At 45.1% G+C, this 13,585-nt stretch overlaps 1 protein-coding gene across 3 annotated transcripts in view; it reads left to right on the forward strand.

Annotated features, from left to right (window-relative positions):
* The first annotated feature begins 826 nt into the window (after positions 1–826).
* Positions 827–13,585, forward strand: part of MAPK4 (mitogen-activated protein kinase 4) — a 34,011-nt gene continuing 21,252 nt past the window's right edge. The window contains exons 1-4 of one of the 3 annotated variants that reach the window (XM_039318746.1): positions 827–1,930; positions 4,253–4,391; positions 5,324–5,582; positions 5,964–6,535. In XM_039318746.1, the coding sequence (XP_039174680.1) occupies positions 5,990–6,535 (546 nt within the window). In that variant the 5' untranslated portion in view covers positions 827–1,930; positions 4,253–4,391; positions 5,324–5,582; positions 5,964–5,989. The other 2 variants (XM_039318747.1, XM_039318745.1) reach the window with 2 other exon arrangements.

A 13,585-nucleotide genomic window follows, 5' to 3' on the forward strand; every position in this document is an offset into this window, starting at 1 on the left:
CCAATTGGAGCCTGGTGCTGATCCTGGCACTTCCACTGAGCCCTGACAGCCCTGAAGAAGTGCTGATCCTGGCGCTTCTGCTGAGCCCTGACAGCCCTGCAGCTCCAGCTGTCTCTCGCTCAGGCTTGTGTGGTGCTGCCACCGGTTCAGCTTATTCCCCTCCCCGGCTACCACTTTTCTGGGATGGTCGTGTACCACCTGCCGGGGCCAATGGACCACAGGTGATACCTGTACTACTGGTTGAAAAGCCCTGATCTACATGATGTAATGTTTGGCATCCCTGCCAGGGAGGCAACTTCTCAGGCAAGAGTGATGAACTGCCGAACCTTGAATCCTCTGGAAATTCTGCCCAATTGCGCTTGCCGTCTGTCAGGCCTCAGGCGCCCTTTGCAGACAGCGGCGGGAGGGGGGGAAGAGACCCAGGGCTCACGCATTAAGCAGATCTTGCCTGCTGGGCCTTCGAAAGCAGGGATCAAAGCGCCCTCCTACAGTCTGGGACTCTGCGTTGGGGATTTTTGGAGTTTCCGTTCCAATACGGGTACGGCCTCGTGACTCATGGCCAGAATTTGGATCAGAATCGCTAAGGAAAATGGTTAAGTGAATTATGCCTGATTTTATAACCTTTTTAAGCGATTCACTCTTCTAAGGCAGCAGGCCCTAGCGATGTCATCTCATGGTATCAAGACACAGCCCACGATGTCCTCTCCTGACAGTGAGGACAATCAACCAGTGGAACAGCTTGCCACAAGAAATCATGGGCGCTCCATCACTGGAGGTTTGTAAGAAGAGACTGGACAGACACTTGTCTGAAATGGTATAGGTCCTCCTGCTTGAGCAGGGGGCTGGACTAGAAGACCTCCAAGGTCCCTTCCAGCTCTATTCTATTCTAAAAAGAAGCAATCTGGAATTAAGAAGACACTTCCTAGCAATGAGAACAATTAGCAAGTGGAACAGCTTGCCACTAGAAGTTGTGAGTGCTTTATTACTGGATATTTTAAAGAAGAGACTGGACCACTGCTTATTTGGAATGGTATAGGATCTCTTGCTTGAGCAGGGGGTTGGACTAGAGGACCTCCAAGGACCCTCCCAATTCTATTTTGATTTGATTGATTGATTGATTGATTGATTGATTGAAATGTTGAGGTGTGGCAACTGGAAAGACAATATTCAGGTTCTGGTGTCATCATTGGAGACAAACTGTTCTCATAGAGTTTGTAGAATACTTTTCTGTGAAGTAGACTTCTAGATTCTTCAAAATCCATGTGATTCTGAAGTCTCTATCTCCCATCGCTCCTGTCTGAAATGAATGGATTGCTTGAAAATAAGCGTTGAGTCTCATAGAAAACCTTAGATGGAGATTCCTAGTTACAACTGCGGAAGCAAACACTTGGCAAGTTTTGTTACCTAATAGAAAACAAGAGTGTTTGTATTTACATTTTCCTGCCATGTGTGTATGCACTTCTAAGCATATTTATTCACACTGTTGGCCAGGAAGGCTCATCCAGGTCAAATTTGGCCCTCTGAGAGTGTCCCCTCACTGTCCGTTCTGGGCAACAGAAGGAGGAGTCTCAGTGATCAAGGACAGGACTTGGCTGTAGACCCCGGAAGAGGTGGATGAGGCCCTGGTTCTGTCACTTCTTGGTCACCCTGACTATGCAGCTAAGTGACTTTGGGACTAGATAGCTGACAGCTATACAGTCTTCTAGATCTGAGTTCGTTTCACCATGTCAGTCAATCCATTCAAAGACCCATCACGATGGGCCCGTGTGGATATTACGCGTGACTTTTGTCTATATAGGGCAGTGATCCCCAGCCGTAGCCCCTTGGAAACGCTGGCTGGTGAATTCTGGGAACTGAAGTCCACACGTCAAGGCTGAGAAGAGCTGCTGCAGAGGTTTGCAGAGTGGTCAATACGTGAAGGTGATACGGGGTGCGTATCCATCTTCTTCAAGGTTGAGTCTCTGTGTGTGTTTGTGTGCGTGTGTGTGTGTGTGTGAGAGAGAGAGAGATAGAGATAGAGAGAGGTGTGTGTGTGTTTCTCTTTAGTTGCTGACAATTTCTGACATGCAAGTCAGATTATGACCTGTGGTTTTAAAAATGAATTACGGTAGGTGTAGAGAGTGGAGATAGGCAGAAGGCATTAAGATGCCTCCATGCCTCCTCTGAGGGAGTTAGGTCGTTAAGAAATAGGAAATATACAGCAAATAAATAAATAAATAAATAAATCAGTCAAGCAAGCAAGCCACCCACCCTTGGTGTTACAATAGCTGTCTAATGTTTTTGCCCTCTCTCTCTCCACACAGGTTTGTGGTTTTCTGTTTAAATCTCACATTTAAAGTACTTTGGAGGCAGTTTTCAGCACATATTTTCTTATCCTATCAAGAAGCTAGATGGGCTAAAAGGCTTTTTCCACCATTTAAAAAGTTTTGATCTCTGTTTGATCTCTTACGGTTGTTCTCTGAGTGTGCATTATTGACAACCTTAATGTGAAGTGAGATCCTGTCCAGTTCTCTCACAGGGTGGAACACGTGGTGTTTGTTAGGGTGATGGCTGATATGCCATCTCAACACAGGAGATTATGCCCATATGTCTAACCCCACCGTCCTGCTAGCTGTTGCAACATGATGTGTGAGCGTGTTATCTCTCTGTTGGCTTCTGTTCATTTGGCACAGGGATTGTTGCTAAATATAACCTGTAATCAGCCAGCATTGCAAAAATGTGAGGTCATTATTAGAGGCTGGTTCTCAGTTACCTTTTTCACCCGATACCCACTGGTGGCCCAGCTTCTGGCAAGCAGGTGAGGAGCAGAACCGTTTGGCTAATCTCCCGTTGTGGTGGGTGTGCAATTGTTGGTAGCTCCAGTTCAGCATCTCCCTTCTTCTTAAGCGGTTATGAAACTGGACTGGGCTCGGAGAATTGCAAAGTACATTTTGATGAGCTGGCTGCTCCTCACGAACAGGATCTGCTGAGATAGCTGTGCACCTCCTTTTATAATACCAGCCAGGGACAATTTCTTGTCTTTCCCCCAACCCTCATAGTTTCAAAGCTTGCATCATTCCTCCTTGGAGCTGAAAGGGAGGACATCATAGGAGCCACAGAGAAGCAAGCAAAATCTACTTCCTTTGTCATGGTTACAGATTCTACTTAAAAGCCTCCTTTAGAAGCTTACAAGCAGATGCAAATGCAAGCTGGAACCGTTCCTTTTATGCTCCTTAGCTACTGGATGGGTGGGTGTTCCTTCCACTAATGCTTGTAGCCCCTAATGCTTCTTCCTAAGTGTACCCAGTTGCTTTTTAAAGCTATCCAAGGTCGTTTACATCCTAAGAACCTGTAGGCAGAAATACTGAATTTTAACTATTGGTAGTAGATTCTGTGTACTATTTCTGTGTTTTCTAGACATTCCTATCAGTTATAGGACAAAGCTGTACTTGCACCAAGTCCTGCATCTCCTAAACTGTAGTTTCAATAAGTAAACAAGCTTGTCCTTAGAGGCATGATGGTACAATGAAAAACAGGATGTTAGACACACACACACCCTTGGCCAACTTGTCACAGCATCAATACAAGATGTGCCAGAAGAATTTTACAGATCTCTTCCGCCCTGAAAGGAATGTTAAAATAAGCTCTTCTTCATTAAATTAAGTGGGGAGTGTTATTAAATGGGGAATGGCATTCTAGCCCAGTATTAAGTTAGTGATCTTGTGGGGCTGAAGAACTTTTGATGGAGAACAACTGCTGTCGCCGTGGGAAGAAGCAGCCTTAAAGAAAGAAGAAGCAGGAAAGGCAATGAAGGTCTTTTTTAAAAAAGGCATTTTTTCTTCTTGTGACAGCCAACTGATTTTTTTTCCATACACTTTTGATTATGCAAAGGGGTCATTTCCACGTGTGCAATATAAAATAGGCTGAAAAGGTGTCAGCTTTGTGAGGTAGTCCAGACAAAAAGCACACCAAGAAGAGCCAGGTGGCGCAATGGTTGGAATTCAGTTATTGCAGGTAAACTCTGCCCACAGCCCGGAGTTCAATCCTGATGGGCTCAAGGTTGACTCAGCCTTCCATCCTTCCGAGGTCGGTAAAATGAGATCCCAGATTGTGGGGGGCAAATAGGCTGACTCTGTAAACCACTTAGAGAGGGCTGTGAAGCACTATGAAGCGGTATATAAGTGCTATTGCTACTAGCTCTAACTTTATTGTAAGATTACGTTAACAGACTCTTGCAGTCTGAAAGTATACCTCTTACCCCTCACCTTTACAGGCCAGGAAACTAGGGAGGGTCTCTCCTTGGCCCACCCATATTCCTGCTGCAGCAGGCTAAGCTGCGTCTAATCCGGCCATTGACTTGTCTCCGGCTCTTCCTCCTTTCTCCCCAAGTCATTCAGACCCAATTACATGAGGTAAGGAGCCTTTGTAGGTAAGCAGCAAAGTTATATTGGGGTGGGGTATAGATTGCAACAGCTCTTCATATTTGTAAGGCATTAAAAGGGAATTTGCTCCCCTCCACCTGCTCTTTCAGCTTGCCAGACCATCGCCTCTACATTAGGACTTGCAATGTGATGCTAGCTGAATGATTTAGGGGAAAGGAAATGGAAATTATATTTTTCTGAACCATGTGAGATTGTATTCTTAATGAGAAGGCAGAAATCGTGCAGGGTTTTGATTGTCTTGTGTGAGATTGGGCAAGTTTTCAACCTAAGACTAGGAAAGGCTGCTTCTCCTCATTTTTGCTGAAGTCTTTAATGACATCATGGCTCAGAAGTCTGGGCTTTTTATTTTGTAAACTTATTTGGTGCCCCTGAGGCATTTTGCTGGTTGAACCAAGCTGCAAATGGACACCTTCCCTTTATTGCTACTGGAAGGGAATCGAATTATTCTGGCACTTGAGGCAAATCAAAAACAAGAACCCAGGTATCTGTTCCTAAAATTGCAAGAATAAAATAATATAATAAAATGCCTAACAACTTGTTTTTTTTTTATCATGACATCTGAAATGAGCTGTGTAAGTAAACTGCTTTATTTTATGTAATGTTATGACCAGTTCACTGAACTGGTTCCTTGATCTTTTTCCTACTTTTTCAACAGTGCGATCAACAAAGAGAGACAGATTTTAATACAAATTGATATTTCATGAACTTTCAAAGGAGTTAGAAGAGTTACAATATGTTGTTAACATCACACCTTTATTGTAGGGATAAGACCAGAATTTCTGAAAAGCATTTGCCTATCTCATTTGTCTTTCCCTTAGACATGTTGAACTTCAGGAAGACAGCATTTAAATAAAAATAATTATATTAATAAGTTAATTCTATGGGTTTTTCCTCCCTTACAGGAAGAAAGATGATCACAAGTGAGGAGGAGAGAGACATAATGAAATGAGGAATCCATCATCAAGAAAAAGATGCAGAAAAATGGGGAAATGCCTAGAATAGACATCCATGGTCTCGCGTTCAATTGACAGGGAACAAAATTTATCTTCTTGTGATGATGGGACTGGAAATTAATCTTGTAATAAGGAATGAATATCAACCTTCATTCTGGTCTCGCTCAAGAAAACTGCTGACGGAGCCCATGAAAAGAAGAAGTTTCAGGTATAAATTTTGCTTTCCAAAGCCTGCAGCAGAAGGTCCATATCTGTCAAACCCAATGGGATAGTAAACATATTCTAGAATTTGAAGTTCATTACGTTGCATTTCCAGGAGATGAAAGATGAGGAGAGTCATTTAAAACTAGTTATTTCCACCCAATCCTTCATCTAAATTGAGGCTTTTAAGTTAGCAAATTTACTTTGGAAAAACCCTTGGAGATGCAATCTGTAAATTAATACCTTTGAAATGAATGTCTTCTCCTTTGATTTGATGGGCTTCTAGCATGAAAAATTGCGAAGTGTAATTGTTAAGAATGAAGATTTGTTTTAGTTCATACCACCTGGGTAATTGGAGACTGTTTCACCTACTGGAATTTTATTATAGGGTAAAGCAGGAGTAGACCCTGCACCATGGCAGAGAAGTGTGATTATATTACAAGTGTCTATGGTTATGATCTGGGTTGCCGATTCATCAACTTCAGACCGCTGGGCTTTGGTGTGAACGGGCTGGTTCTGTCTGCAATCGACAGCAAAAGCTGCTGCAAAGTTGCCGTGAAAAAGATCGCCATCAACGACGCGCAGAGCTTGAAGCATGCTTTCCGGGAGATCAAGATAATCCGCCGATTGGATCACGACAACATTGTGAAGGTCTACGACGTCTTAGGGCCCAAAGGAGCAGATCTCCAAGGAGACTTGTTCAAGTTCAACGTGGTGTACATCATCCAGGAATACATGGAGACGGACCTGGCCCGCCTATTGGAGCAAGGACCACTTTCAGAGGAACACGCCAAACTTTTTATGTACCAGCTGCTCAGAGGCCTGAAATACATCCATTCAGCCAACGTCTTACATAGGGATTTAAAGCCAGCTAACATTTTCATCAATACGAACGACCTGGTGTTGAAGATTGGTGACTTTGGATTGGCCCGAGTTGTGGACCAACATTACTCACACAAGGTATGACTTTTCATTTGTTTGGCTACCATTATGCAGACACTGTTCACAGATGGTGAAATCAGATTTACCATCCCAGATTAATATCAGGCTTTGTGAAATTTGTTTCTCCCAATGACACATTCAAACATTGTATAATAGCAATAGCACTTATAGACCACTTCACAGTCTTTACAGCCCTCTCTAAGTGGTTTACAGAGTCAGCACATGGCCCCCAACAATCTGGGTCCTCATTTTACTGACCAAGGAAGGAGGGAAGGCTGAGTCAACCTTGAGCCGGTGAGATTTGAACTGCTGAAGTGCTGGCAGTCAGCAGGCAGCAGAATTAGTCTGCAATGTTGCATTCTAACCATTGCGCCACCACGGCAGAATAATAATGAACAACAGAATTAGAAGGGACCTTGGAGGTCTTATAGTCCAACCCCCGGCTCAAGCAGAAGATCCTATACCATTTCGGACAAATGGCTGTCCAGTCTCTTCTTAAAAACTTACAGTATTGGAGCATCCACAGCTTCTGGAGGCAGGTTGTTCCACTGGTTAATTGTTCCAATTGTCAGGAAATTTCTCCTCAGTTCCAGGTTGCTTCTCTCCCTGATGAGTTTCCATCCGTTGCTTCTTGTCCTGCCTTCAGGTGCTTTGGAGAATAGGTGGACCCTGCCTTCTTTGGGGCAGCCCCTGAGATATTGGAAGACCGCTATCATATCATCCCTTGGTCCTTCTTTTCATTGAACTAGACCAGTGGTGGTGAACCTATGGCACAGGTGCCAGAGGCGGCACTTGGAGCCCTCTCTGTGGGCACACGCACCATCTCCCCAGCCCCACCTCCTCCCACAGCCCCTTCTTCACCAGCAGCTCCCCTGGAGGAGAGTCACCCCTGGGCGCGAAGCAGCGCAGCCAAGCCAGGCAGTGGGGACAAGACTCCGCCCTTGCGCCCCGTCACTCGCAGATAATGCTGTGGGGTGTGGGTGGAGGGTGTGGCCGCCATGGCGCTGCTGGGCTGCCTCGGTGATCTGTGGCAGGCTGTGGAGGTGGTGGGTGGCCCAATGGGCAGGGCGGAACGGGGACGGGGGTGGGGGATGGCTTTTGGGCACTCGATCTCTAAAAGGTTCGCCATCATGGAACTAGATATACCCAATTAATGGTCACTGATGGAAGTCTCCTCCCTCACCCTCCCTTCCCCATACCTGAATGTCTCCACAAGTAAAACGCTTTCTTATGCACTGGAATAATTCACAATCCAACAGGTGAACAAGTTCTGCTGGCACATCTGTGCTTCCATCGCAAGAGGACATAAAGAGCCTCCTTCAAATAATAGGGTTAACTGTACGGAGCATCATATTAAACAGGACAGCATAATCACAACAGATAAAAGAGAGCTTGAAAACCTACATCTTGCAACTGGGTGCAAACCTGAGAAAGATAGGAATGTCTTTCACCTCCTACTGTTAAAATAAATGTGCCAGTTTAAACATGGCAGACATTTTAGTAAATATTTGGTATGGTAACAATTATCACGCCTCATGCTGTTAAAACAAAAAAAGGGCCTCCTTGTACAATTCGGTACATCTGTTGTTCGGCTCACGAAAGATGCTTATTGCGTCTTCTTTCCTAGCAAATGTTCTTCTTACCTTTTGCAGGCTCAAGAGAAACAAGAGAGAGGGATTAAATAAAGATGGGGTGTCACACTGTGCTAATGAATTGCAGTGGGAGCTGGGTCCTTGCTGATATTATTTCTTCTTCTTCTCATCTCTCTTAGAAGTGGCTGGTTTCTCCAGTAACTTTTAAGTAAATTCCTCCTCCGACATATATATCTATCCTGCTGAGCTATCAGAGCTTTCTTGCTGAAGTGCTGCCTGTCAGGATTGCTTCCACCGGGCCATTCGTGTCGGAGGACCGAGGCGCTATTTACAGTACCTTCTGCCTTGATGCCCAAGTGACCGGAGGCAGTCCTTGACTTACGACCACAATTGAGCCCAACCTTTCTGTTGTTAGGCGAGACAGTTGTTAAATGAGTTTTCCCTCATTTTATGGTCTTTCTTGCCACAGTTGTTAAATGAATCACTGCAATTGTTCAGTTAGTGACACGGTCGTTAAGTGAATCTGGCTTCCCCACGATGTAAAAAAGAAAGAGTGCAGAGAAGAGCAACAAAGATGATTAGGGGACTGGAGGCTAAATAAGGAACGGTTGCTGGAATTGGGTATGTCTAGTTTAATGAAGGGAAGGACAAGGGGGGGACATGATAGCAGTGTTCCAATATCTCAGGGGCTGCCCCAAAGAAGAATTGGGGGTCAAGCTATTCTCCAAGGCGCCTGAAGGCAGGACAAGAAGCAACGGATGGAAACTCATCGAGGAGAGAAGCAACCTAGAGCTAAGAAGAAACTTCCTGACAGTGAGGACAATCAACCAGTGGAACTACCTGCCTCCAGAAGCAGTGAATGCTCCAACACGGGAAGTTTTTAAGAAGAGACTGGACAGCCATTTGTCCGAAATGGTGTAGGGTGTGCTGCCTGAGCAGGGGGTTGGACTAGATGACCTCCAAGGTCTCTTCCAACTTTATTATTATTATTATACTGACTGTGTTTGTCAGAAGGTCGCAAAAGGGGATCACATGACCCCTGGACACGCTGCGACCGTCATAAATATGAGCCAGTGGCCTAGGGTCTGAATTTTGATCACGTGACCGTGGAAGATGCTCAATGGTTGTAAGTGTGAAAAATGGTCATATGTCACTTTTTCAGTGCAACTGCAACTTCGAACAGTCACTGAACGAATGGTGGTAAGTCAAGGGTGAGCTGCATTGTGCCATTTCACAAAGAACCTCCATTCTTGGTCAAATTGAATGTCTGTCCGGGGATAGCTAAAAGCTACTCTGTTCTGCCTGTTTTAGCCAGCTCCTTTTGTGGCCTCTGGAGACCTCCAAAATCATGCTGCTGAAAAATCTGCAGTGTGATTTCTTTCTTAAAGTAAAACAGGAGTATTTAGCGGCTAATAGAAGGAATGGACATTTTTCCTACCCTACCCAGCATTTGGGGATCAAAAATTCCACCCCTCCTGGGTGATATCATTGCATCACTGCCATGGCCCCAGGATTTGGGGAACATGAATGAATTCCTTGTGTGTCTAATCATACTTGGCCAAATAAAGCCTGTTCTGTTCTGCTCTGTTCCACTCTTCCAATCCTTGACTTACTTTGATTCCTGTTCAGTTGGTTGCATAAATCCACACGGCATTGTTCGTGATATTTTCATGGCTTGCCTTCTCCTTCTTCCTAGGGCTGAGAGAGAGGGACTGACCAATGGTCACCCAGCCAGCTTCCCCATCCAGATTAGGACTAGAACTCAGGTTTTCCTTCTCCTTAATGAAATTGTATCTCATTTTTGGCTAGCAAAATGGAATCTGGAAGAAAACGTTACAGCCTGTTAAAGGTGCCAACCATCCCTTATCCTGGACCCTCCATTCCTGGTTGCACTTTCTCTTTTTTCCTCCCTCACCCCCTTTCCCCCCACCTCCCCAGATTCAGTCTTTTATAGCCCTTGAACCTCCCACCTCTACTTCCTTTTTCCTTTTAAAATCTTTTTGTACAGGTAGTCCACGACAACTGGAGCCCAAAATTTCTGTTGCTAAGTGAGACATCTATTGGGTTTTGCCCGGTTGTTAAGTGAATCTGGCTTCCCCATTCACTTTCCTTGTCAGAAGGTCGCAAAAGGGGATCACGTGACCCACAGGGACACCGCGACCGTCATAATCATGAGTCAGTTGCTAAGTGTCTGAATTTTGATCACGTGACCCTGGGGATGCTGCAACTTTCATTAAGTGTGAAAAGCGGTCATAAGTCACTTTTTTATTTCCTTTGTAATGTCGAATGGTGACTAAATGAACTGTTGTAAATCGAGGACCACCTGTAGTACTTCTAAAAGCATCAGACTTCCTATCCCCTATCTTCTGCCATGCCTCCCTTGTAAACATCTGGCTTGTGCAGCTGAGGTTGAAGGATGAATTCACTTATGAAACTATGCTACCTCCCAGTTCCCAAAAAAAACAAAATAAGTTTCTATACATTGTGCAGGCTTCATATATATATATATATATATATATATATATATATATATCAGTTCATACCTCCACTGGCAGTTAAAAGGAAGAAACAGCCAAGACCACACACTGCTGCTCGAGGCACGAAGCTGAAAGCACCAGCCTGAAGATGACGAATGGGACTTCGTCGAAACGTCGCCAAGACACTTCCAATTTTACGTGGGAGAAAACCCGAACAACCAAAGACCTACATACAAATACGCGAAAACCTCAGAAAACAAATATATATATATATATATATATATATATATATATATATATATATATATATATATATATATTGTCCAAATAATAATGATCACCAAGAGAATATCTATCAAAAATAGAATTTAATCCACCGAGCTTTCGTCAAATACACTTGACATCGTCAGGGTTAAATATATATATATATATATATATATATATAAACATTGGAATTTTTAAAATAGCAGCAATAGAAGAACCTCATCTTTTGTGTGGGGCTAAAGAAAGCAATGGCTTTAAACAGGGTACCATCTTCTCATCAGGGAATACAAGATAATGATAGGAAACCGACGATATGCTCCTGTGAGTAAATTACTACCTTTTCCAGGGCTCATTTTTGGGATTAATAGCAGGGCCGGGATGAAGATGTCAGCTGGCGCCTGCCAGAAGCCGCAGCCAACGTGATGGGAATGCCCGACCTTCTTTGTCAGAGAGTTTTGAAAATCATTTTTATTTTCTCCTCTGCACACCATGTGTAGTGGGAGGAGGAAAAAACATAGGTCTAAATCAGTGGTTCTCAACCTTTTTAATGCCGCGACCCCCAACCGGTCGTAAGTTGAGGACTACCCAACCGGTCCTAAGTCGAGGACTTTCCCTGCCCGGGAGCGCCGCGCATGTGTGGTGCCACCCCCTGCGCCGGCCGAGGCGTAGCTGGCGAGCAGCAGAGATGGCGCAGGCCAACCACCGGCTGGACCACCAGCTGGCCCAGCCCAAGGGAGGTAAGGCACCCGCCGGGCCCCACGCGCGCCAGCAACCCTCCCTGCGCCCGCCGGCCTCCCCCCTCCCACTCCTGGCCCTCTTTTACTTACATTTTTAGTAGTTGCTCATCAGGGAGGGGTGGAAACTTCCAGACAGCTCGCCTTCGCTGCAGACAACTTGCAGCCCCGTTTGCAGAACGGGACTTTTGGCGGGCTCAGCAGGGCAGAGACAGCCTGGACAATTCCGATTGGCTTTTGAAAGCCAATAGAATTAGACTCTATTCAAGAGAGTCTGTTCTATTGGCTTTCAAAAGCCAATAGAATAAAAGGGAGTAGCACAGCCAAGGAAAAGGGGGAAAAAATGGCGGACTGCATTGTTTGGCGACCCTCGTGAAATGGTCATTCGACCCCAAATGGGGTCCCGACCCACAGGTTGAGAACCACTGGTCTAAATAAAGATGAAATTCATTTTTTCCCCTGCAGTCATCCAGAGGGAGGGGACCCGCAAAGGGCTGGAAAACAGGAGATTTGCTGCATGAAGCTTAACCATGAGCTTCCTCAGCGTTGGAGCAGGGAGAATTCAGTTTTTGCCAGATGGCAGGGGAATTTCCAGTTTGTAGCACTAAGCTAGCAGGAGGGTGCTCCAGTTTTACATTGTTTACATTTTCTCTTCCCTAATTTAAGAAAACATGTCACCGCCAATGGGATCGCTTACTTGCATCTGTGCGCTTCTGACTCGGTTTGCTTCGGGGATTCAGAAACCCCAAACAAAACGGGGGAAATGCTTAGCCTTTTGCAAAGATCTTGGATCTCCCCCCCCCGTTCCCTTCAGGTGGGAGATGAAAGAAGGGAATTGGGGGCTTATTGGAAAGCATCAGGTGCAGCCCCCACCTCTTCTCCCAGCCCCTGCCAGGGTCCGTGGCCGGCTGGCCTTCTTGAGTGGATATTGTGCTTTCATCCAGAGGCCAATTCTTCCGTTTCTGGATTCTTCTCATGCTTGTCTTCCTCATCCCCGCTGACAGGTAGTCCTTGACTTACCTTCTTTCATTTAGTGACCGTTTGAAGTTACCGTAGCACTGAAAAAGGTGACTTATGACAAATTTTCTCACTTGTGACCATTGCAGCATCCCGCACAGTTACGTGATCAAAATTCAGATGCTTGGCAACTGACTCATATTTATGACGGTCGCAGCATCCCTGGGATCATGTGATCCCCTTTTGCAACCTTCTGACAAGCAAAGTCAATGGGGGAAGCTGGATTCACTTAGCAACCGTGTTACTAACTTAACAGCTACGGTGATTCACTTAACGGCTGTGACAAGAAAGGTCGTAAAATGGGGCAAAACTCACTTAACAGCTCTCTCATTTAGCAACAGGATCTTTGGGCTCAGTTGTGTTTATAAGTCGAGGACCACCTGTAATCATATTTAGATCTTCACTCTATGGCAATCATGAGAGAAAATTCAGGTTGGTCTTCAAGCTTCCTAACATGTTCTGATCACCCCTGAAATTAAATCCACCCAGTTTGCTGCTGGTGAAATATTCAGGATATTATGTGATCTTTGCCCAATCTCTTAAATCTCCTTTCTCATCTGAGAACGCTTGAGGTCTCCCTTTGGGACGACGGCCCTGGCAGGGAACCCAAATGAAATTGTTTCTGACCAGTGCCACCATCCCATTCATTTTATTGAAAGAAACCTTCTTCAAAAATTAAACTGGCAGGTGCCAAGGCTGCGAGAGCCACAGGCCCTTTCCCGGCTTTAGAAGTCTCCTCTCTGAAAGAAAGACTTTGTTTCATTTTATGAAGGAGTTTCTGGCCAAGAAGAAGGGATCCACTGAAACTATTGAATGCCGGATCGTGTCTGGAAATGCATTATTGGCCCATCCAGGGTGGTGCTCTTTAGATTTCTTTTTGTTTGGGGCAGAGGTAGGCAACCTTGGCTCTTTTATGACTGGTGGACTTCAACTCCCAGAATTCCTGAGCCAGCCTGGCTCAGCTTGGAAGCCTCTCCCTTTCCC

This window comes from Crotalus tigris, unplaced genomic scaffold (genome assembly GCF_016545835.1).
Source record: "Crotalus tigris isolate CLP2741 ecotype Arizona unplaced genomic scaffold, ASM1654583v1 scf7180000021493.194949, whole genome shotgun sequence".
In the NCBI taxonomy this organism is placed as follows: domain Eukaryota; kingdom Metazoa; phylum Chordata; class Lepidosauria; order Squamata; family Viperidae; genus Crotalus; species Crotalus tigris.